This window comes from Lagenorhynchus albirostris, chromosome 19 (assembly GCF_949774975.1).
Source record: "Lagenorhynchus albirostris chromosome 19, mLagAlb1.1, whole genome shotgun sequence".
NCBI classification, from domain to species: Eukaryota; Metazoa; Chordata; class Mammalia; order Artiodactyla; family Delphinidae; genus Lagenorhynchus; species Lagenorhynchus albirostris.
Genome location: NC_083113.1, coordinates 19,445,333 through 19,469,391, shown reverse-complemented (window position 1 = coordinate 19,469,391; position 24,059 = coordinate 19,445,333). Strand labels below are relative to the sequence as shown.

Below are 24,059 nucleotides of genomic sequence, written 5' to 3'. Positions count from 1 at the left end.
AATACACACTTAATTCGCTAACCAGCAGACTTATTTATAATCACTTTGCAGGCAGTGTATCTCTTTGCAAAAAGTTTTGTAGCTCCATGGAAGCTGTTTGATGTTGTGTCATTGTCTCTATTTTTATTTCAAATATTTTTAAAACTGGGATTGCTAAGAAAGATTTTTCCCCTATTATTAAGGCCATTAACCATTATTAACAATAGCTCAATGCCATACATTGTAGATGAAGCATGCTAGGTAGTATTTAACATGTATCATTTACACTAGGAAATATTTAGGAGAGCGTGATGGAAATGGAGGACACTAGTTCATCTGATATGAGGAGAAAGCCTTGTCTTTATATTTCAGGTGTCTGTTCTTAAATTTAATGACATACCATGTAATCCAGGCAAGAATAAGATAACATTCTCTGGGTCTAGAACTAGACTGTTCGTTGAAATTCACTGAGAAATATTTATTGAGCAAATATTATGTTCCAGGGGCTGTGTTAGACTCTTAGACTGTTGTCACAATAAAAAGGTATCATCCCATCCTGATGGTGGCCCAGATTTCACAGAGGACAAAAAGGAAAAAAAAGGTATTATCCCTGCCATCTTGAAGCTTTAGACAATGAACAAGTAAACTCTCAAATATACAATTATGATAGATTTATGAAGGAGGTTAATGATTGATTCTGGTTCTGTAGAAGAGAGTTTCACATCCACCTGAATAGATTAGTCTTAAGCTAAAAGACTCATTTTGATAGCTTTTGCTATTTTAGGGATTATGTTTTCTCGTGTTCTTAAAATACTCACACTCATAGGATTGGTTGCAAGTTGTCCTAGGGACTTCCTTCCAATGGGCAACATCCTGTGAGAATCTTCTTCCTGTTACATCAGAGAAGTCTCAGTATGTTATTTTCCAGATTTGTTCACACTGTCTCACTGGGTTTGGCCTGAGTGCCTTAGAAAAAATGTTGTCATACCAACCCCTCCATGTAATTATTACCTTTCACGTAAGACTTATTTTCCAACTTTCGAATCTTGTGACTCTTCTTTTAACCTTCTTTAAATACTTTAAATACTTATCCTTCTTTGTCTTCGTGGGATTTGCCGTCTACAGAGCATTATGGATTAACATGTTCTATTCCAGTATGTTTCTGGGACTTTCTCTTCATTGTCACATACTGTTTGCCTTAAGCTTAGCTAGGAAGCACAGCCTTCTTGATATCTAATTTAATCACAGTAGTTTTTCTGGCTTATTTCATTTGTGCTTCGCTCAGTTCTGCTGCCTAGTACACTTATGGTCAGAGTTGAGACTTGTTTTCTCAGGGTGCCTACCCTGTGCATTTCTCATTCCCTACTTTTTGTAAAGAAACGTGCTCACAAGTAGCAGTGATAAATTTCTTATAGAGTGAGAGTGCATCGCTACACCACATGTAGTCTTTGCATGAGGGCAGAACAGGTTGATTGTGTGTGTTTAATGTGCCTGTTATGTGCCTGTTTCTGCAGTATTGATAACTATTCTTTTCTCTTGCCTTTGCTTTTATGTTGCCATACTGGTCCTTCACTGAGCCCATTCGTGTGATCTGGGCAGTATAGCTTCATGTATCAGAGCCCTGGCTCTGGGAGCACATAGTCCTGGGACTGAATCTGAGCTCTCTGACTTATGGCATTTGTCCCCTTGGGCAAACTATCTCACTTCTCTATGCTTGGCCTTGTCATTTCTAAAATGAGGATAATTAAGACACCTGCTTTACAGGACTGTTGTAAGGACTAAATTAAATACCATATGTAAGATCCTGGCACATCATAAGCACCCCATAAATGGTAGCTGTCTAATAGTTATTGGGCCCAGTTTTTATCCTTACCCCTTCTCACTGATTCATTGTCTAACCATACACACAAAAAAACGTTGACCTCTCATCATTTGGGAAACAGAGTAATTCTGTTCGTGGACAGGAAGCTTATTAGTTTTTTTTTTGTTTGTTTTTTTTAACAAGAGAGATGCTGTACCCAGGCAGAAATACTGTCACAGCTGAGGTCCCCATGCTGTGTTAACTGCCTTGGAGGCGACTCTGTCTTGGGGAGCACTCGTGCTCTAGTCTCAGCCTGGACCATACACCACCTCTGCCCAACGAGGTGACCCTGGGGATGTTATTCTAAGCTAACCCTCCTTTCCCATATGAACCTGGTGAGAATATTGCTCAGCTCATAAATTTTGGGGAGGATTGAATGAGATTATATGTATTAAGCACCGATCATGTTACTTGGAGCATTGAAGGGCCTGGTTCCTTTCTTCTGCTCATCAAGTCATGAGGTCATCTCAGAAACCCTGTCCTCATTGCAGAAGGAAGAGAGCTGTTTTTCATTCCCATGTTAGGACAGGGAAAGATGAAAAAAGCATCATCCCATCCCAGTCCTACCAAATGCAGCAGACTTTGTTTTTCAGTGCTTTATTAAGGAACATTCTGAGTAAACCACATACCAGTTATTGTTATACTTGATATTTATAACACTGACCCCAAAAGTTACTAAAAGGTCCATTCAGAATTTTCAGGTATTGGATTGTCTTCAGTTTAGTTTAATATTGCAGTACTAGAGTTCCCCCTGCTTTCCTTCCCCCAATACCACCTTTGTGAATGACTGGCTAGAGATGGAGATGGGACAACAAAACGTCTTCCTCAGGTTCCCAAGTTTCCTCCTGACTATGTGGCATTGAACCCATTTTCCCTTAGAAACATAATTGTATTGGTACTTAGGTTCCAAAACTACATGGCAAGGCGGAGGGTAGGAGGGACAACATGGCAGAGGGAAGTACATGGTCTTTGGACTGAAGTACTCAGTACACTCCCTGGCACATAGTAGGTACTCAGTAAATGACTGGTAATTATGTGTATACCTCAGTTTTTTTAATCTATAAAATGGCTCTGGTTGTATAAGTTTATCATATTTTGAAAATAAATATGTAGTAATATTCTTCCTTAAGTAGAAGAGCTACCCAGATATGTATGTTGATTTTTTAATACAAATCCTATTTTAATACCCAGCCCCAAAATACCCAATATTTCCTTAAATGTTTCAAAAGTATCCTTTTAGAGTTACTTTGTTTATATTAGGAGGTCTAAACATTGCATTTGATTGATAAGTCTCTGTCTCTTTAAAATTTTGAAATACACTTTATAACTTACGGCAGTATATATCATGAAAATTGCGTAAGTTAAAAACATACAGTTTGATGCGTAAATTAAAAGCATACAGCTTGATGAATGGTCACAAAGTAAACCCATCCTTGTAACTCCTCAGACCCGGAAATAAACCATTGCCAACTCCTCAGCAGCACCCTCTTCTTGGCCCTTCCACTCACTAACTTCCCCCTATTCCCCACCAGGTGATCACCATCTTGACTTCTAACATCATAAATTAGTTTTGCCTGTTTGTGAACTTAATATAAATGAAACCATACAGTACATATTCTTTTATGTCTACCTTCTTTTTTTTTATGAATTTACTTTATTTTTGGCTACATTGGGTCTTCATTGATGCGTGCAGGCTCTCTCTAGTTGCGGTGAGCAGGGGCTACTCATTGCGGTGGCTTCTCTTTTGGCGGAGCACGGGTTCTAGGCGAGTGGGCTTCAGTAGTTGTGGCACGTGTGCTCAGTAGTTGTGGCTCGCGGGCTTCAGTAGTTGCTGCATGTGGGCTCAGTAGTTGTAGCGCATGGGCTTAGTTGCTCTGTGACATGTGGGATCTTCCCGGACCAGGGATTGAACCCGTGTCCCCCGCATTGGCAGGCGGATTCTTAACCACTGCTCTACCAGGCAAGTCCCTATTTCTAGCTTCTTTCACTCAACATCATTGTGTGTAATCAGTGTAGAACTAATGCATTCCTTTTTATTACTGTATAGTATTCCATTGTAAGATTATACCACAATTTATTTTTTTATTGTACTACTGATGGATATTTGGATTATTGCCAGATGTTCCCCCATTGTGAGTAACACCATTTTGAATACTCTTTTACATATGTTTTGGTGCATATATGAAATGGTTCCTTTTCCATTGGTTTATACCTAGGAGTGTAATATGTGGGTAGTGAGGGTGTGCTGTGTTCAGGTTTGGTGGATATTGTCAACAGTTATCCAAAATGGTTATACCAGTTTACAGTGGTTGTACCAGTTCATACCCTCATCAACACTTTGTATTATCAGTCTTGAATTTTGATCATTCTGGTAGGTGTGTATGTTGTTGTGGTTCTCATTTGCATTTCCTGATGATTTATGACGTTGAGCATCTTTTCATTTGTTAATTGCACATTTCTTTATTGGGTGGTCTGCCTTTTACTGACTGATTTGCAGCAGTTCTTTATGTGTTCTGAATACAAGTTTTCTTGTCTATTATGTATATGGCACATATCTTCTAAACTGTGGCTTGCCTTTCTACTCTCAGTGGTGTCTTTTGAAGAACACAGATTTCTAGTTTTAATGTAATCGAATTTATTAATCTTTTTCTTTGTAGTTAGGGCTTCCATGTCTTTATACTCTGAAGTTGATGCTGATTTTTCTGAATAGCCTTGTGAGTAAGGTAGACGATGAAGGGAGGGGTAAAAATGTGTGCTTATAAAATAATGACCCTGATTTTCAGGGATTCACATCAACTGGGTCAAAAAACTTGTGTGCTTATGTGTTAATGACCCTGATTTTCTAATATGACACAAAAAGTAAAAGAAAAATCTTAAAAAAAAATCCAGGGACTTCCCTGGTGGTCCAGTGGTTAAGACTCTGCCTTCCAGTGCAGGGGGTGTGGGTTCGAGCCCTGGTCGGGGAACTAAGATCCCACGTGCCTCGCAGCCAAAAAACCAAAACATAAAACAGAAGCAATATTGTAACAGATTCAATAAAGACTTTAAAAAATGGTCCACATCAAAAGAAAAAAAAAATCCAGAAAGGTTTTAAGCAATGGAAATGACATTTGGAATGACAGGGTTGCCTCCTGTGTGTGGTCAGTCATTGTAAAAAGTCTGGTCTTTATGTAAATATAAACATATTACAAACAGTAATAATAATAGCTAACTTTTTTTTAGAACATTTTTCATGGACCAGGCAATGTGCTAAGTACTCAATATGTGTCAGCTCACTTAATCCTCATGACAGCCCAGTACTTAGGAATATTACTACCCCAGTGTTGTAGATATGGAAACAGAGGCTGGAAGGACTGAACAATTTTCCATGGTCTCAGAAGTGGCAGAGCCAGGGCTTGAACCCTTGCTCCTGTCAGCTATGCCGTTCTGCCTGTACCTGCTTGGCCAGAGAGAACTCTTCGTGAGCCGTACTGCTGCTGCATACCAAACCACCTCCAACTTAGTGGTGTGGAACAACAGCTCTTTTATTTTGCTCAGGGATTCTGTGGGTCAGGAATTCAGAAAGGGCACTATAGGGGTGGCTTGTGTCTGCTCTGTGAGGTCTGGGGCTCGGGAGGGAAGGCTTGAAGGCTGGAGGTGACTGAAACGGCTGAGGTTGCAGGCATCTGAAGGCTCCCTCACCAGTCTGGGGGTTGATGCTGGCTGTCAGCTGGGGCCTCAGCTGGAACACGTACATGATTTCTCCACGTGGACTTTCCAGATGTGCTAGTTCCAAAAGTGAATGCTTAGGTAAGAAGTAGACAAAAGCTGTATTACCTTTTATGACCTACCCTTGGAAGTCACATACCATCACTTCCACCATACTTGCAGACTTCTTAAATCTCTTTTAATCTGAAGGCATGTTGAATCGTTAGTCAGTTGTGTTGGCTTGGGGAAAATCTCAAGTCTTTGAAAAACTTCAGTTTGTTTTAAGGAAAACAGTTTAGCTGATAGTTTAATTTGGAGGGAAAATATATGTTTTGTTTGGAAGGAATGAACTAAAGGAGTTTGTTTTTCTCAGTGGCATAAAGAGTTCTTGGGTTCATCACAAAATTTGAAATGGCTACTTCTCTGGGCCTTAGTTATTTATTCCTTTAAAAGCATAGAAAACTAATTGAATGTGGTAAGACAAACCCTATTGCAAAATTTCTCCTGCAGTCTTTTCATGTATGTTCAAGTCACACCTCGAATATTGCAGGACATCCGCATTCTGCTTTCCTCTGCCTAACCTCTCAAGACAGTTCCTAATTGAATCAGACCTGGAGTAATGTCCAAGTAAGGCCCCAGGCGAAGGAAATAGGGTAGTTTAACCACATCCTTATCTCTGTGGGGTTCTGGGACTAAAGTAACTGACCCTTTATCGATGGGAGAAAGCCTGTAGAAAAATTCAGTCCGTTTTTTAGCCAGATTGAGAAACCTTGGGTTTTCCAACGTCATGTTTTCCACACCACCAAGCAACTCAATTCTCAGCAGATATTAGCTGAGTGTTCTGCAAATTTAATTCAATTCTGACACTTTTCTACCTGGAGATAGTATCAGATCCCACCAGTTAAGGGCCCAGTCCCACAAGACTGCCGTTACTCCAGATGCCAATCACAAGTCTATGTTGTTACCTGTGCTTCTGACTGGCTGACTGTAAATCAGGTTTTAAATCAACTGTAAATGAGGTTCTCGTGACTCCCTCCTCAGGTTTGATTAATTTGCTGGAGAGGATATTATAAAGGATACAGATGTACAGCTGGATGAAGACGTACAGAGGGCAAACTCTGTGGAGAGGTGGAACTTCCATGCCCTCTCTGGACATGCCACTCTGCCAGCCCTTCCATGTGTTCACCAACCCGGAAGCTCTCTGAACCATCCTTTAGGTTTTTATGGAGACTTCATTACATAAGCACCATTGATTAAATCATTGGCCTTGATGGCTGAACTTAATCTCCAGTCTCTCCTCTGGACTGAAAGTTCCTACCCTCTAATCACATGGTTGGTTCCTCTGGCAGTCCGCCCCAATCCTTAGTTTACCTAGGAGCTTTCCAAAAGTCACCTCATTAACATAACGAAAGACTTCACTGCTCTCATTACTTAGGTGATTCCAAGGGTTATAGGAGCCCTGTGCCAAGAACTGGGACTAAGACTAAATACATATTATTATAAATCACAATATCACAGGTTTCTACATTGACTTTCTGTTCGTTTTCTGACTCAACAAAACACGTGGTCATGGAAATTACACCTTCATAAAAGAATATAGATAATAAAAAAGTAAACTATAATTTCAGAAAATGAGTGCAGCGAAGTGAATAGAACAAGATAGTAGTATAATAGTGGTTCTAATTTTTTTTTAACGAAGAGAATTTGGTTTGCTCCATGGAATTGTATAGGAAAAGTGGAGAAGGAATGAAAATGTGAAAATAATATTTTAGCCAACGGAAATATATTCTAAGGGAGAAAAAATATATTTTAAGCCACCTTTACATAACTTCGAAGTTGAGGTTCTCTTATAGTATCCCTTCTCTAATCAGTTAAAAATCATTTTAGTAAATGCTTACCCTTATCAGATTGTTCCTACTTTTCTTTTTCATACTTAGATCTTTTAATGAATATTCACCATTATAAGTGTCCCTTCAGAATAACCTTTGTACCAGGCTAAGGTAGGTACTCATAGAATTAGGACTTAGTTGTTCAGCACACTGCTCTTGCTTTATCTCTCCTTTCCTCTCCTTAAAAAAAAAATTTTAAGGACTTCATATTAAGGGATATTGATTAACAGCAAATTTTACAGAAATAAGTCTTTGTCCAACAAAATGAGAGAGAGAAACTTGGAAAGTAAAAAGCTTCATCTATATGCATTGTTTACTTAGGAAAGCTAATGAAAGTGGTAGATTCTAGGTTAGCTCATAGATTACATTGAATTGTTAGAAAAGAGCATTTCTGACCATGCATAATATTTCACTGTAAATTTTAGCTTTTCTCAAACTTTAAGGTGTACTTGTCCTCCACACACTATTCTAAAAATAATTTGAGTGTTTCCTTCTGGAATATGTGATTCACTACTTCTATAAATATCCATTATTTATTTATTTTAATTTTTATTTTTGGCCATGCCACACAGCTTGTGGGATCTTAGTTCCCCAACCAGGATTGAACCCATGCCCCCTGCAGTGGAAAGCGCAGAGTCCTAACCACTGGACCACCAGGGAATTCCCTCCATTATTAATTTAAATGTGCTTATTTCATCATACCTGGTGTCTCCCTAATGTAGTAAATGCTGACAGGTCAAAAGCCTTAAAAATGGCAATGTCCCACAGTTCAGGAACCTTCTTACCTCTCGGAAAGTAAGAGGGGCAATCAATATGGGGCACACAGGGAATTTCAAAGGTATACTGGTAATATTCTATATCTTAACTATGAGTGTTCATTTTTTCTTTATTATTCTTAAAGATTATGGGGGTTGGGGGGATGGACTTTATCCTACAGAATAATCAGCAATAGATATAGAACATATTTGTTACAAGATTGTTTATAATGTTTAAAAGATCAAAAACATTCTCTGTACTAATAGTAGAACGATTAAGTGATGACACTTTCATAGAGTGGAACATTAAACCCCATTGAAAATTTATAACTTTTAACTTGAGAAAGTACTATGGAACATTGTCAAAAATAGGATTAAAAATCTGTAGTATTTTCCACTTTTGCTTCAGATCTATGTATGTACCTTAAAAAGATTGGGAAATTATGCAAGTGATTCTTTAGAATCTGTACTTAACTTGCCTGTATATTTTTTGTATAAGGGATATAGATTATATAATCAGGGAAATGTTTAAATAAAGACCGCATTTGCTGACCAGGTGAGTTAGGACAGAAATTGGCTTAGCAATTTTATCTAAACATCCAAAAGCAGGGGCTCCCGTTTTAGACAATATACCAAAGTAGATAAAGTGAACAGCTCTCCCAATGACAATAACTAAAATGCTAGGTAAATATTTAAAACAGTGTTTATATGTATAGTTCATCTATCAGGGAAACTGAGAAACTGCAGAGGTAAAAATCAAAGTAAAGCAGGTAGCCTGTGAGGTAAATGAGCTATACCTATTAACATGAATGAATCTCAGAAACATTGAGCCAAGACAGAGAAGTCACACAAGAATACATAAAGTGTGATTCTATTTATATGCTCAAAAATATGTGAATAAACAATATGTTAGGGATACATATAGGTAAAACTAAGAAAAAGTAAACAAATCATATAATACAAAATTCAGAGAAGTGATGCCTCTTTTGAGGAGGAACAGGTATGAGATGTTGAAGGAACCCACAAAGAGCTCTTCAGAGGTAATGTTCTCCCTTAAGCAAGTATTATGAACCCAGTGTTTATCATTTTTTTAAATTGCATATACACCTTATACCACTCTTACATGTTTCACCAAAAATCATTTTTTCAGTCATAAATGTAAAGTATTACAAATTCTGTGGGACAAATGCTGATAAGGAAATGAAGTTAAGTACGTGGATTTTGTGGGTAGTTCAGTTTCTTGTTTGAGGTTTTGATTGGGTAATACATATGTGCACAGATGAACTTTAGAATCAGCTTGTCATAGTTTCCTCTTAAAATAATTCTGTTGCTGTTTGTATTGGGATCATGTTAAGCTTCTAGATTAATTTAGAAAGAATTAACAACTTTATACAAACAAGGTATGGGCTTTTCCATTTTTTCAGGTCATCTATTCTGTCCCTTTAAAGTTTTTTCCATGTATATTATTGTGTACATTTCCTGTTTTGCCTGTGTGTATATCCACACACACATATATGTGTGTATTAAGTACACAGATAGTCCTCGGTTTGTGCAATAGCATGGGACTTTAAAAATGACCGTGCAAGCTGGAACCATGCAAAGCCATCTTAATTAATGGTGAAAATTACAATTGTTCGATTACCTTTAAACATTTTTCTTAAAACATTAAAAACTCTTTTCTGTCAGTTATATAGGGAAATTAAAAATACTAAAAGTAATATTAACCTAGTACACTGTAACTTAAAACTTAGAAACATTGAGAATTAAAGTGTTTTATTTCTTGTAAGAAACTTCTCAAGAGTAGTTTGCGCGGTGCTTGCCTTCTCATTGTAGGCCTTACAGCATGGGGTGAGCAGCTTTTCTGTGCATTGGCCAGTTGTCATACTCCTTTCTAAGTATGGATCAACTTTCAAAGACATTTTATCCTTTGCTCTTTAAATATCATGAAACATCTCCGAGAGTTTCTGTAATATGAAATTTTTCACTGGCATAACCTCCCTGGGGAATAACTTTCCTTATTTATGTCGTTAAGTTCATCTTCATGGAGATCTCTGGCTGCATATCCCGAGTTTCTTCAGTGGTGGCAGTGTCAGCATTCCTGTGGTCAGCTATTTGTTCTCTAACTCCATTTACATTTGAGTCTAATTTTACTTCCAGTGTTACCACTTTTCTGTTTCTTGCTCTATGTACTTCCATTTTGTTGGCCAGTTCTCTCTTTTGGATTATCCATTTTTGTAAAATGTTACATGGGTTTATCACTGGGATACAAGGAGGCAACGTAACTACATACTTTGCTGTCTGTGAGTGAATTAATAGAAGTGAGTGGCTAATCACTGACAGACTTTGAAAGAAACGACATAATTAGTCACTGATCATAAAGCACCTTTGTTTTCATAGTGGACCAAAGAGTTCCGGTGAAGTTTGTACTCTACAGTTACTCACAGTTAATGTACTATGAAATTTGAACAGTGTTGTTAGGAGACTCATTTAAGCCATAGTAACCAAAATCCATGCATATCAGAACCATACACAGCAAGGACTGCCTACATACACACAAGCACACACATACACACATACTTATTGCTAGGCTTATTCCTATGTATTTTTTTTTTTTCCATTGCTCTTATAACTTGGATCTTTTTCTTCCTTTCCTAGCTTTCAGTATTGTTACTTGGGAAAGCTGTTGATCTATACAGGATGTTAGCTTTACATGCTTATTGAATTATCTTAATACTTGTAAAAGTTTTTAATTCCTGTTGGATTGCCAGGTATATAATTGTATTATCTGCAAATAATTTTCTCAACCTTTCTTTTATGATATTTGTACCTCTTCTTTTATTACCTAATTGTACTGACTAGTAGCTCCACAACACTTAAGTAATAGTGGGGATAGTGACCATCCTTATTTTGTTCTTGGGCTTAATGGGAATGATTCTGGTGTTTCCTCATTAAACTTTATACTAGTTTTGGGGTTGAAAGAGATATATTTTTGAAGATAGATAGATAATTTGTAGAATTATTCACCTACTGTATTTTGGTGAGAAATTTTATTGAGTGTTAACTGGGTTTAACTGTTGTCAGCCTGATCCAAGTACCTCCTAAAATGTGGTAGGGAACACAGCTGTACCCATGAAGTATATTTGCAAAAAAAAAATAGAAGTGAAAAAAACTAACCCTGAATCTAATGAAACCTCTACATCAGTAGTTCTCACCAGGTGAGACATTTGGCAGTGTCTGGAGACATTATTGGTTGTCGCAACAGGGAGAGAAGGTGCTAGTAGCCAGTGATGCTGCTAAAAACATCCTACAATGCCCAGAGCAGCCCCCACAATAAAGAATTATCTAGCCCAATGTCAAGTGCTAAGGTTTAGAACCCTTTTCTAGATCTCACTACCAGTTTACAAAAACTGGGGGGAATACAGGAACATAACACTAACAGAAAGTAATTAGTGCAGTTCATAATGAGAAATTCTAGAAGGCAGATGACCTGGTTTCTTCAACATATGAATGGCATGAGGGGGATGGGGGAAAGGAAGAAGAATTATTACAGATTAAAAGAGACTTAAGATATATGCCAACCAAATGCAATATAGTACTACACCATTTTATATGAGGGACTTGAGCATCTCAGATTTCGGTATCTGTGGGAGGTCTTGGAACCAGTTCCCTGCAGACACCCAGGGACAGCTGTGTAGATCTTGTTTGGATCCTCATTCAAGTAACACATTTCTGCAAAAATCAGGGAAATTTAAGTTGGGGGAATACATGAAACAAGACTGGCAGAATGTCGATAATTATTGGAGCAGGGTGGTGGAGATTCATTATTCTTTCCTACTTTAGTTTTTTGCTTGAAGATTTCCATAATAAAACGTTTTGTTAAGATGGATACTGAATTTCTTTAGATTAACTTTCAGTGACAACAGTGAAAATATGACTTTTCTCTTCTGATCCTTTCAAATAGTGAATTATAATAATACTTTTCCTAATATTAAATTCTCTGTATTCCTAAAATAAGTGTCCCTTCTTCATGGTATTATTATTGTTTTAATGTACTGGAAGATTCTGTTTGCCAGCATTTTGTATCTGCATTGGTAGTCATAAGTGAGATTGATGTGTAGTTTTCTTTTTTCTGTTGCCCTTGCCAAATTTTAGTATCAGTGTTATTCTAACTTCATAAAAAGACTTTGAAAGCCTTTTTTAACTCTGGAACTTTTAAAGGTTCAAGCTAATTTAAATACAAAGAAGCTGGCTACTCTATTGACTTCAGCCACTGGAATGGTAGGCCTTTAGAAAAAAAAAATTGGTTATCTCATTTCTTTTTCTTCTTTCTCTGTTTCCTAAAAGAATGAACATATACTGGTGCAAACATCACAGCTTATGGGCTGTGTTCTCAATGACTTTTTTTTTTTTTTGGCCACACCACGTGGCATGCAGGATCTTAGTTCCCTGACCAGGGATCAAACCCTGCAGTGGAAGCGTGGAGTCTTAACCACTGGACCGCCAGGGAAGTCCCAACTGTCAACTCTTTTTAATAGGCTATTTTTTAGAGGCAATTTAGGTTCATTGCAGTATTGAGCAGAAGTACAAAGATTTCCTATATACTCTCTGCCCCACATCCATAACCTCCCCCATTATCAGCATTCCCCACCAGAGTAGGCCATTTGTTAGAATTGATGAGCCAATATTGACACATCATTATCATCCTAAGTCTGTAGTTTATATTAGGGTTCACTCTTGGTGCTGTACACTATATGCATTTGAACAAATTTATAATGACCTGTATCCACCATTACAGTATTATAGTATCATACAGAGTAGTTTCACTGCCCTAAAAATCCCCTGAATCCCACCTATTCATTCCCCCTCAGTGGCCCAAACCCTGGTGACCACTGATCTTTTACTGATCCCATGGATGTGTAGAGTCACACCTTCAACTTTGTCCTTCTCCTTCAATATTGTGTTGGCTATTCTGAATCTTTTGCCTATCCATATAAACTTTAGAATCGGTTTGTCAGTATCCACAAAATAACTTGCTGGGATTTTTATTGGAATCGTATTGAATCTATAGATCAAGTTGGGAAGAACTGACATCTTGACAATATTATTAAGTCTTCCTATCCATGAATATAGAATCTCTCCACATTTATAGTTCTTTGATTTATCAGGGTTTTGTAGTTTTCCTCATATAGACGTTGTACATATTTTATTAGTTTTATACCCAAGTACTTCGTTTTCAGGACTGCTAATGTAAATGGTATTATGTTTTAATTTCAAATACCACTTGTTCATGGCTGGAATATAGGAAAGCAATTGACTTCTGTATATTAAGCTTGTGTCCTGCAACCTTGCTATAATCGCTTATTAGTTCCAGGAGTGTTTTGGTGTATTCTTTCAGATTTTCTGCATAGACAGTCATATCATCTGTGAACAAAAAAGTGTATATATATTTAGCTAAGACTTCAGTTATGATGTTGAAAAGGAATGGTGAGGGAGGACATCTGTGCTTCGTTCCTGAACTTACCAGGAAAGCTTCTAGTTTCTTATCAAGTATGATGTTACCTATAGATTTACTGCAGATATTCTTTGTCCATTTGAGGAAATTCCCCTCTGTTCCTAGTTTGCTGAGAGTTTCTATCATGAACGAGTGTTGGATTTTGTCAGATGCTTTTTCTGCTTCTGTTGATGTGTTTAGTATGTTTTTTCTTTACCTGTTAATGTGATGATTTATGTTGATTGATTTTCAAATGTTGAACCAGCATACCTGGGATAAATTACACTTGGTTATGGTATATAATTCTTTTTATGAATTGTTGGATTCAATTTACTGATATTTTGTTAAGGATTTTGCATCTATGCTCATGAAAGCTATTGGGCTATAGGTTTTTCTTTTTTTTCTTGTAATGTCTTTGTGTAGTTTTGGTATTAGAGTAATCCTGGCCTCATAGAATGAGTTAGGAAGTATTCCCTCTGCTCCTATATTCTGAAAGAAATTGTAGAGAATTGGTATAATTTATTCCTAAATGTCTGGTAGATTTCACCAGGGAACCCATCTGGATCTGGAACTTCCTGTTTTGGACCTGATTCAATTTCTTTAATAGATACAGCCCTCTTCAGATTGTCTGTTTTTTCTTGTGTGAGTTTTGGCAGATTGTGTCTTTCAAGGAATTGGTCCATTTCATGTAGGTTATCAAATTCGTGGGTGCAGACTTGTTCATATTATTCCTTGATTATCCTTTTAGTGTCTGTGGGGTTTATAGTGATGTCCCCACTTTCATTTCTGGTACTAGTAATTTTTGTCCCTCTTTTTTCTTAAGTATCCTGTTTACTTTCTGGCTTATTGATTTTATTGTTCTTTTCAAAGAACCAGATTTTGATTTTGTTGATATTCTCTATTGATTTCCTGATTTCAATTTCATTGATTTCTGCTCTAATTTTTATTATTTCTTTTCTTCTACTGACTTAGGATTTAATTTGCTCTTTTTTTCTAGTTTACCAAAGTGGAGACTTAGATGATTGATTTTAGATCTTCTTTTCTAATACATGCATTTAATGCTATAAATTTCTCTCCAAGAAGAGAGAAAAGTACTGCTTTTACTGCATCCCACACATTTGGATAAGTTGTATTTTCATTAGTTTAAAATATTGTAAATTTTTTTGTGTGATTTCTTCCTTGACCCATGTGTTATGTATAAGTGTGTTGTTTAACCTCCAAATATTTTGAGATTCTCCAATTATCCTTCCGTTATGGATTTCTAGTTTCATTTTGGTCTGAGAGCAAACACTACATGATTTCTATTCTTTTAAATCTGTTAAGGTGTGTTTTTTGGCCCAGAATGAGGTCTATCTTGGTGAATATTTCATGTGTGTTTGAGAAGAATGTGTATTTTGCTGTTGTTGAATGAAGTAGTCTGTAGATGTCTATTATATCCAACTGATTGATGGGGGTGAGTTCAGCTATGTCCTTACTGATTTTTCTGCCTGCTGGATCTGTCCATTCCTGATAGAGGGGTGTTTACTACTCCAAATACAATAGTAGTTCATTTATTTCTCCTTGCAGTTTTGTCAGTTTTTTGCCTTACATATTTTTACACTCTGTTGTTAGACACATTCATGCTAAGGATCATTATGCCTTCTTGGAGAAATGACCCCTTTGTCATTATGTAATGCACCTTTTTTCCCCTGATAACTTCCCTTACTCTCAAGTCTGCTCTGTCTGAAATGAATATAGCTATTCCTGCTTTCTTTTGAAGAGTGTTAATTTGGCATATCTATGTCAGTCCATTTACTTTTCATTGATAACGTGTCTTTATAAAGTGGGTTTCTTATAGACAACATATAGTTGTGTCTTGTTCTTTATTCACTCTGACAATCTCCATCTTTTAATTGGTGTATTAAGACCATTGACGTTTAAAATGATGATTGATAGTTGAATTTATAGCTACCATATTTATTACTGTTTTCTATTTGTTTTCTGTTGTTCTTTGTTCTATTTTTTTTTTTTACTCTTTTTCTGCCTTTTGTGGTTTTCACTGAGAATGTTATATGATTCCATTCTCTCCTTTCTTAGCATATCAGGTATACTTCATTTTTTACTTTTTATTAATGGTTTCCCTAGCATTTGGCACATACATTTAAAGCTAATCAAAATCCACCTTCAAGTAACAATATACTGGCTTCATGGGTAGTCCAGGTACATTATAATAAAATAACCTAATTCTTCTCTTCCATCCCTTGCATCACTTCTTTCATTCATTTCACTTATACATAAGCGTGTATGTGCGTGCGCACATACATAATCATACATAAGCATACATAATCGGATACATTGTTGCCATTATTATTTTGAACAAACTGTTATCTCTCAGATCAATTAAAAATAAGGACTTCCCTGGTGGTCCGGTGGTTAAGACTTCACCTTCCAATGCAAGGGGTGCGGGTTCAATCCCTGGTTGGGGAGCTAAGATCCCACATGCCTCCTGGCTAAAAAACCAAAACATAAAACAGAAGCAATATTGTAACAAATTCAATAAAGACTTTAAAAATGGCCCACATTTAAAAAAAAATATGAAAGAAATGCGAGAGAGGAGCTTCAAGATGACAGAAGAGTAAGATGGGAGATCACCTTCCTCCCCACAAATACATCAGAAATACATCTACATGTGGAACAACCCCTAGAGAACACCTACTGAACACTGGCAGACGACCTCAGACCTCCCAAAAGGCAAGAAACTCCCCACGTACCTGGGTAGAGTAAAAGGAAAAGGAAAAGGAAAAAACAGAGACAAAAGAATAGGGATGGGACCTGCACAGTGTGAGGGAGCTGTGAAGGAGGAAAGGTTTCCACACACTAGGAATCCCCTTCGCAGGCAGAGACTGTGGGTGGCAGACGCAGGAAGCTTCAGAGCCACGGAGGAGAGCACAGCAGCGGGTGCGGAGGGCAAAGCAGAAACATTCCCACACAGAGGATCAGTGCTGGCCAGCTCTCAACAGCCCGAGAGGCTTGTCTGCTCACCCGCCAGGATGGGTGGGGGCTGTGAGCTGAGGCTCCGGCTTCAGAGGTCGGATCCCAGGGAGAGGACTGGGATTGGCTGCGTGAACACAGCCTGAAGGGGGCTGGTGCGCCACAGCTAGCCAGAAGGGAGTCTGGGAAAAGGTCTGGAGCTGTCGAAGAGGCAAGAGACTTTCTTGCCTCTTTGTTTCCTGGTGCGCGACGAGAGGGGATTAGGAGCGCCACTTAAACGAGCTCGAGACGGGGGCGAGCTGTGGCTATCAGCGCGGACCCCAGAGACGGGCATGAGACAGTAAAGCTGCCGCTGCAGCCACCAAGAAGCCTGCGTGCAAGCACAGGTCACTATCCACACCTCCCCTCCCGGGAGGCTGTTGCAGCCTGCTGCTGCCAGGGTCCCATGATCCAGGGACAACTTCCCCAGGAGAACACCTGGTGCCTCAGGCTGTTGCAACGTCAGGCTGGCCTCTGCTGCCACAGGCTCGCCCTGTACTCCATACCCCTCTCTCCCCCCAGCCTGAGTGAGCCAGAACCCCCAAATCAGCTGCTCCTTTAACCCCATCCTCTCTGAGCGGGAACAGATGCCCTCAGGTGACCTACACACAGAGACGGGGCCAAATCGAAAGCGGAACCCCAGGAGCTGTGCAAACAAAGAAGAGAAAGGGAAATCTCTCCCAGCAGCCTTAGGAGCAGCGGATTAAATCTCCACAATCAATTTGATATACCCGGCATCTGTGGAATACCTGAATAGACAACGAATCATCCCAAATTGAGGCAGTGGACTTTGGGAGCAATGATATATTTTTTTTTCCCTTTTTCTCTTTCTGTGAGTGTGTATGTGTATGCTTCTGTATGTGATTTTGTCTGTATAGCTTTGCTTTTACTATTTGTCGTATGGTTCTGTCTGTCCAGTTTTTTTGTTTGTTTGTTTGTTTTATACTTTTTACTGCTTGTTATCATTGGTGAATTTGTTTTTTGGTTTGGTTGCTCTCCTCTTTCTTTCATTTTTCTTATTTTTAAATTTTTAATTATTTTTTATTTTAATAACTATTTTATTTTATTTTATTCTTTTTTTTCTCCCTTTTATTCTGAGCCGTGTGGATGACAGGGTCTTGGTGCTCCGGCCAGGTGTCAGGGCTGTGCCTCTGAGGCAGGAGAGCCAAGTTCAGGACATTGGTCCACCAGAGACCTCCCAGCTCCACATGATGTCAGCCGGCGAAAATCTCCCAGAGATCTCCATCTCAACGCCAAGACCCAGCTCTACTCAGCGACCAGCAAGCTACAGTGCTGGATACCTTATGCCAAACAACCAGCAAGACAGGAACACAGCCCCACCCATTAGCAGAGAGGTTCCCTAAAATCATAATAAGGTTACAGACACCCCAAAACACACCACCAGACACAGACCTGCCCACCAGAAAGACAAGATCCAGCCTCATCCACCAGAACACAGGCACTAGTCCCTTCCACCAGGAAGCCTACACAACCCACTGAACCAACCTTAGCCACTGGGGGCAGACTCCAAAAACAACGGGAACTACGAACCTGAAGCCTGCGAAAAGGAGACCCCAAACACAGTAAGTTAAGCAAAATGAGAAGATGGAGAAACACACAGCAGATGAAGGAGCAAGGTAAAAACCCACCAGACCTAACAAATGAAGAGGAAATAGTCTACCTCAAAAAGAATTCAGAATAATGATAGTAAAGATGATCCAAAATCTTGGAAATACAATGGAGAAAATACAAGAAACGTTTAACTAGGACCTAGAAGAACTAAAGAGCAAACAAACAATGATGAACAGCGCAATAAATTAAATTAAAAATTCTCTAGAAGGCATCAGTAGCAGAATAACTGAGGCAGAAGAACGGATAAGTGACCTGGAAGATAAAATAGTGGAAATAACTACTGCAGAGCAGAATAAGGAAAAAAGAATGAAAGGAACTGAGGACAGTCTCAGAAACCTCTGGGACAACATTAAATGCACCAACATTTGAATTATAGGGGTCCCAGAAAAAGAAGAGAAGAAAGGGACTGAGAAAATATTTGAAGAGATTATAGTTGAAAACTTCCTTAATATGGGAAAGGAAATAGTTAATCAAGTCCAGGAAGCACAGAGTCCCATACAGGATAAATCCAAGGAGAAACACGCCAAGACACATATTAGTCAAACTATCAAAAATTAAACACAAAGAAAAAATATTAAAAGCAGCAAGGGAAAAACAACAAATAACATACAAGGGAATCCCCATAAGGTTAACAGCTGATCTTTCAGCAGAAACTCTGCAAGCTAGAAGGGAGTGGCAGAACATATTTAAAGTGATGAAAGGGAAAAAAACTTACAACCAAGATTATTCTACCCAGCAAGGATCTCATTTAGATTTGACGGAGAAATGAAAACCTTTACAGACAACCAAAGCTAAGAATTCAGCACCACCAAACCAACTTTACAGCAAATACTAAAGGAACTTCTCTAGGTAGGAAACACAAGAGAAGGAAAAGACCTACAATAACAAACCCAAAACAATTAAGAAAATGGTAATAGGAACATACATATTGATAATTAGCTTAAATGTAAATGGATTAAATGCTCCAGTCAAAAGACACAGACTGGCTGAATGGATACAAAAACAAGACCCGTATATATGCTGTCTACAAGAGACCCACTTCAGACCTAGGGAAACATGCAGACTGAAAGTGAGGAGATGGAAAAAGATATTCCATGCAAATGGAAATCAAAGCTGGAGGGGCTTCCCTGGTGACGCAGTGGTTGAGAGTCCGCCTGCCAATGCAGGGGACAGAGGTTCGTGGCCCGGTCCGGGAAGATCTCACAGGCCGCGGAGCGGCTAGGCCCGTGAGCCATGGCCTCTAAGCCTGCGCGTCTGTAGCCTGTGCTCCGCAATGGGAGAGGCCACAACAGTGAGAGGCCCGTGAACCGCAAAAAAAAAAGAAAGCTGGAGGAGCACTTCTCATATCAGACAAAATAGACTTTAAAACAAAGACTATTACAGGAGACAAAGAAGGACACTACATAATGATCAAGGGATCAATCCATGAAGAAGATACAACAATTGTAAACATTTATGCACCCAACATAGGAGCACCTCAATACATAAGGCAAATGCTAAGAGCCATAAAAGGGGAAATCGACAGTAACACAGTCAGTAGTAGGGGACTCTAACAGCCCACTTTCACCAATGGACAGATCATCCAAAATGAAAGTAAATAAGGAAACACAAGCTTTAAATGATACATTAAACAAGATGGACTTAATTAATATTTATAGGACATTCAATCCAAAAACAACAGAATATACTTTCTTCTCAAGTGCTCGTGGAACATTCTCCAAGATAGATCATATCTTGGGTCACAAATCAAGCCTTGGTAAATTTAAGAAAATTGAAATCGTATCAAGTATCTTTTCCGGTCACAATGCTATGAGACTGGATATCAATTACAGGAAAAAAATCTGTAAGCAATACGAACAATACAGATACACGGAGGCTAAATAATACACTACGTAATAACCAAGAGATCACTGAAGAGATCAAAGAGGAAATCAAAAAATACCTATAAACAAATGACAATGGAGACACAACAACCCAAAACCTATGGGATGCAGCAAAAGCAGTCCTAAGAGGGAAGTTTACAGCAATACAATCCTACCTTAAAAAACAAGAAACATCTCAAATAAACAACCTATCCTTACACCTAAAGCAATTAGAGAAAGAAGAACAAAAAAACCCCAAAGTTAACAGAAGGAAAGAAATCATAAATATCAGATCAGAAATAAATGAAAAAGAAATGAAGGAAACAGTAGCAAAGATCAATAAAACTAAACGCTGGTTCTTTGAGAAGATAAACAAAATTGATAAACCATTAGCCAGACTCAGCAAGAAAAAAAGGGAGAAGACTCAGATCAATAGAATTAGAAATGAAAATGGAGAAGTAAAAACTGACACTGCAGAAATACAAAGGATCATGAGAGATTACTACAAGCAACTATATGCCAATAAAATGGACAACCTAGAAGAAATGGACAAATTCTTAGAAAAGCACAACCTTCCAAGACTGAATCAGGAAGAAATAGAAAATATAAACAGGCCAATCACAAGCACTGAAATTGAAACTGTGATTAAAAATCTTCCAACAAACCAAAGCCCGGGACCAGATGGCTTCACAGGCGAATTCTATCAAACATTTAGAGAAGAGCTTACACCTATCCTTCTCAAACTCTTCCAAAATATAGCAGAGGGAGGAACACTCCCAAACTCACTCTACGAGGCCACCATCACCCTGATAGCAAAACCAGACAAGGATGTCACAAAGAAAGAAAACTACAGGCCAATATCACTGATGAACATAGATGCAAAAATCCTCAACAATACTAGCAAAGAGAATCCAACAGCACATTAAAAGGACCCTACACCATGATCAAGTGGGGTTTATCCCAAGAATGCAAGAATTCTTCAGTATACTCAAATCAATCAATGTGATACACCATATTAACAAATTGAAGAATAAAAACCATATGATCATCTCAATAGATGCAGAAAAAGCTTCCGACAAAATTCAACACCCATTTATGATAAAAACCCTCCAGAGAGTAGGCATAGAGGGAACTTACCTCAGCATAATAAATGCCATATACGATAAACCCATAGCCAACATCGTCCTCAGTGGTGAAAAACTGAAAGCATTTCCACTAAGATCAGGAACAAGACAAGGTTGCCCACTCTCACCACTGTTATTCAACATTGTTTTGGAAGTTTTAGCCACAGCAGGCAGAGGAGAAAAAGAAATAAAAGCAATGCAAATCAGAAAAGAAGTAAAGCAGTCACCATTTGCAGATGACATGATACTATACATAGACAATCCTAAAGATGCTACCAGAAAACTACTAGAGCTAATCAGTGCATTTGGTAAAGTAGCAGGATACAAAATTAATGTGCAGAAATCTCTTGCATTCCTATACACTAATGATGAAAAATCTGAAAGTGAAATTAAGGAAACACTCCCATTTACCACTGCAACAAAAAGAATGAAATACCTAGGAATAAACCTACCAAAGGAGACAAAAGACCTGGATGCAGAAAACTATAAGACACTGATGAAAGAAATTAAAGATGATACCAGTAGGTGGAGAGGTATACCATGATCTTGGATTGGAAGAATCAACATTGTGAAAATGACTATACTACCCAAATTAATCTACAGATTCAATGCAGTCCCTCTCAGACTACCACTGGCATTATTCACAGAACTAGGACAAAAAAATTCACAATTTGTATGGAAACACAAAAGATCCTGAATTGCCAAAGCAATCTTGAGAAAGAAAAATGGAGCTGGAGGAATCAGGCTCCCTGACTTCAGACTATACTACAAAGCTACAGTAATCGAGACAGTATGGTACTGGCACCAAAACAGAAATATAGATCAATGGAAGAGGATAGAAAGCCCAGAGATAAACCCATGCACATATGGTCACCTTATCTTTGATAAAGGAGGCAAGAATATACAATGGAGAAAAGACAGCCTCTTTAATAAGTGGTGCTGGGAAAACTGGACAGCTACATGTGAAAGAATGAAATTAGAACACTCCCTAACACCATACACAAAAATAAACTCAAACTGGATTAAAGACCTAAAGGTAAGGCCAGACACTATCAAACTCTTAGAGGAAAATATAGGCAGAACACCCTATGACATAAATCACAGCAAGATCCTTCTTGACCCACCTCTTAGAGAAATGGAAATAAAAACAAAAACAAATGGGACCTAATGAAACTTCAAAGTTTTTGCACAGCAAAGAAAACTATAAGCAAGACAAAAGACAACCCTCAGAATGGGAGAAAATATTTGCAAATGAAGCAACTGACAAGGGATTAATCTCCAAAATTTACAAGCAGCTCGTGCAACTCAACATCACAAAAACAAACAACCCAATCAAAAAAATGGGCAGAAGACTGAAATAGACATTTCTCCAGAGAAGATATACACATTGCCAACAAACACATGAAAGAATGCTCAACATCACTAATCATCAGAGAAATGCAAATCAAAACTACATTGAGGTATCACCTCACACCAGTCAGAATGGCCATCATCAAAAAGTCTACAAACAGTAAATGCTGGAGAGGGTGTAGAGAAAAAGGCACCCTCTTGCAGTGTTGGTGGGAATGTAAATTGATACAGCCACTATGGAGAACAGTATGGAGGTTCCTTAAAAAACTAAAAATAGAATTACCGTATGACCCAGCAATCCCACTACTGGACATATACCCTGAGGAAACCATAATTCAAAAAGAGTCATGTACCACAGTGTTCATTGCAGCTCTGTTTACAATAGTCAGGACATGGAACCAGCCTAAGTGTCCATCGACAGATGAATGGATAAAGAAGATGTGGCACATATATGCAGTGGAATATTAGTCATAAAAAGAAACGAAATTGCGTTATTTGTAGTGAGGTGGATGGACCTAGAGTCTGTCTTACAAAGTGAAGTAAGTCTGAAAGAGAAAAACAAAGACCATATGCTAACACATATATATGGAATCTTTAAGAAATAAATAAATAATGGTCATGAAGAACCTAGGGCCAGGATGGCAGTAAAGATGCAGACCTACTAGAGAATGGACTTGAGGACACGGGGAGGGGGAAGGGTAAGCTGGGACAAAGTGAGAGAGTGGCATGGACATATATACACTACCAAATGTAAGATAGCTAGTGCGAAGCAGCCACATAGCACAGGGAGATCAGCTCCGTGCTTTGTGACCACCTAGAGGGGTGGGATAGGGAGGGTGGAAGGGAGGGAGATGCAAGAGGGAAGAGATACAGGCATATATGTATATGTATAGCTGATTCAATTTGGTATAAAGCAGAAACTAACATACCATTGTAAAACAATTATACTCCAATAAAGATGTTAAAATAAACTATTAATAAATATAAATAAAAGCTTTTATTTTATTCTTCTTATACCTTATCTGATGTTTTTCCTTTGTGTGGATCCAAGTTTCTTTTTTTCTAATTAATTAATTTGTTTATTTATTTTTGGCTGCGTTGGGTCTTCATTGCTGCGTGCGGACCTTCACTAGTTGTGCGAGTGGGGGCCGCTCTTCGTTGCAGTATGTGGGCTTCTCGTTGCAGTGGCTTCTCCGTTGCCGAGCATGGGCTGGAGGTGTGCGGGCTTCAGTAGTTGTGGCTCACGGGCTTAGTTGCTCTGTGGCATGTGGGATCTTCCTGGACCAGAGATCAAACCCATGTCCCCTGCATTGGCAGGCGGATTCTTAACCACTGCGCCACCAAGGAAGTCCCCTAGTTTCTTGATCTATATCATTTACCTTCTCTCTAAAGAACTTCTTTAACATTACTTACAAGACAG

At 38.4% G+C, this 24,059-nt stretch overlaps 1 protein-coding gene across 6 annotated transcripts in view; it reads left to right on the top strand.

Annotated features, from left to right (window-relative positions):
• ZNF507 (zinc finger protein 507) overlaps positions 1 to 24,059 on the top strand; it is a 47,604-nt gene that overhangs the window by 16,305 nt on the left and 7,240 nt on the right. Inside the window, exon 7 of one of the 6 annotated variants that reach the window (XM_060131368.1) lies at positions 483 to 580. The exons of the other annotated variants lie outside the window; for them this stretch is intronic. Within the exon in view, the coding sequence (XP_059987351.1) occupies positions 483 to 580 (98 nt within the window). The remainder of the gene's footprint in view (positions 1 to 482; positions 581 to 24,059) is intronic. 6 annotated transcript variants of the gene reach the window in all.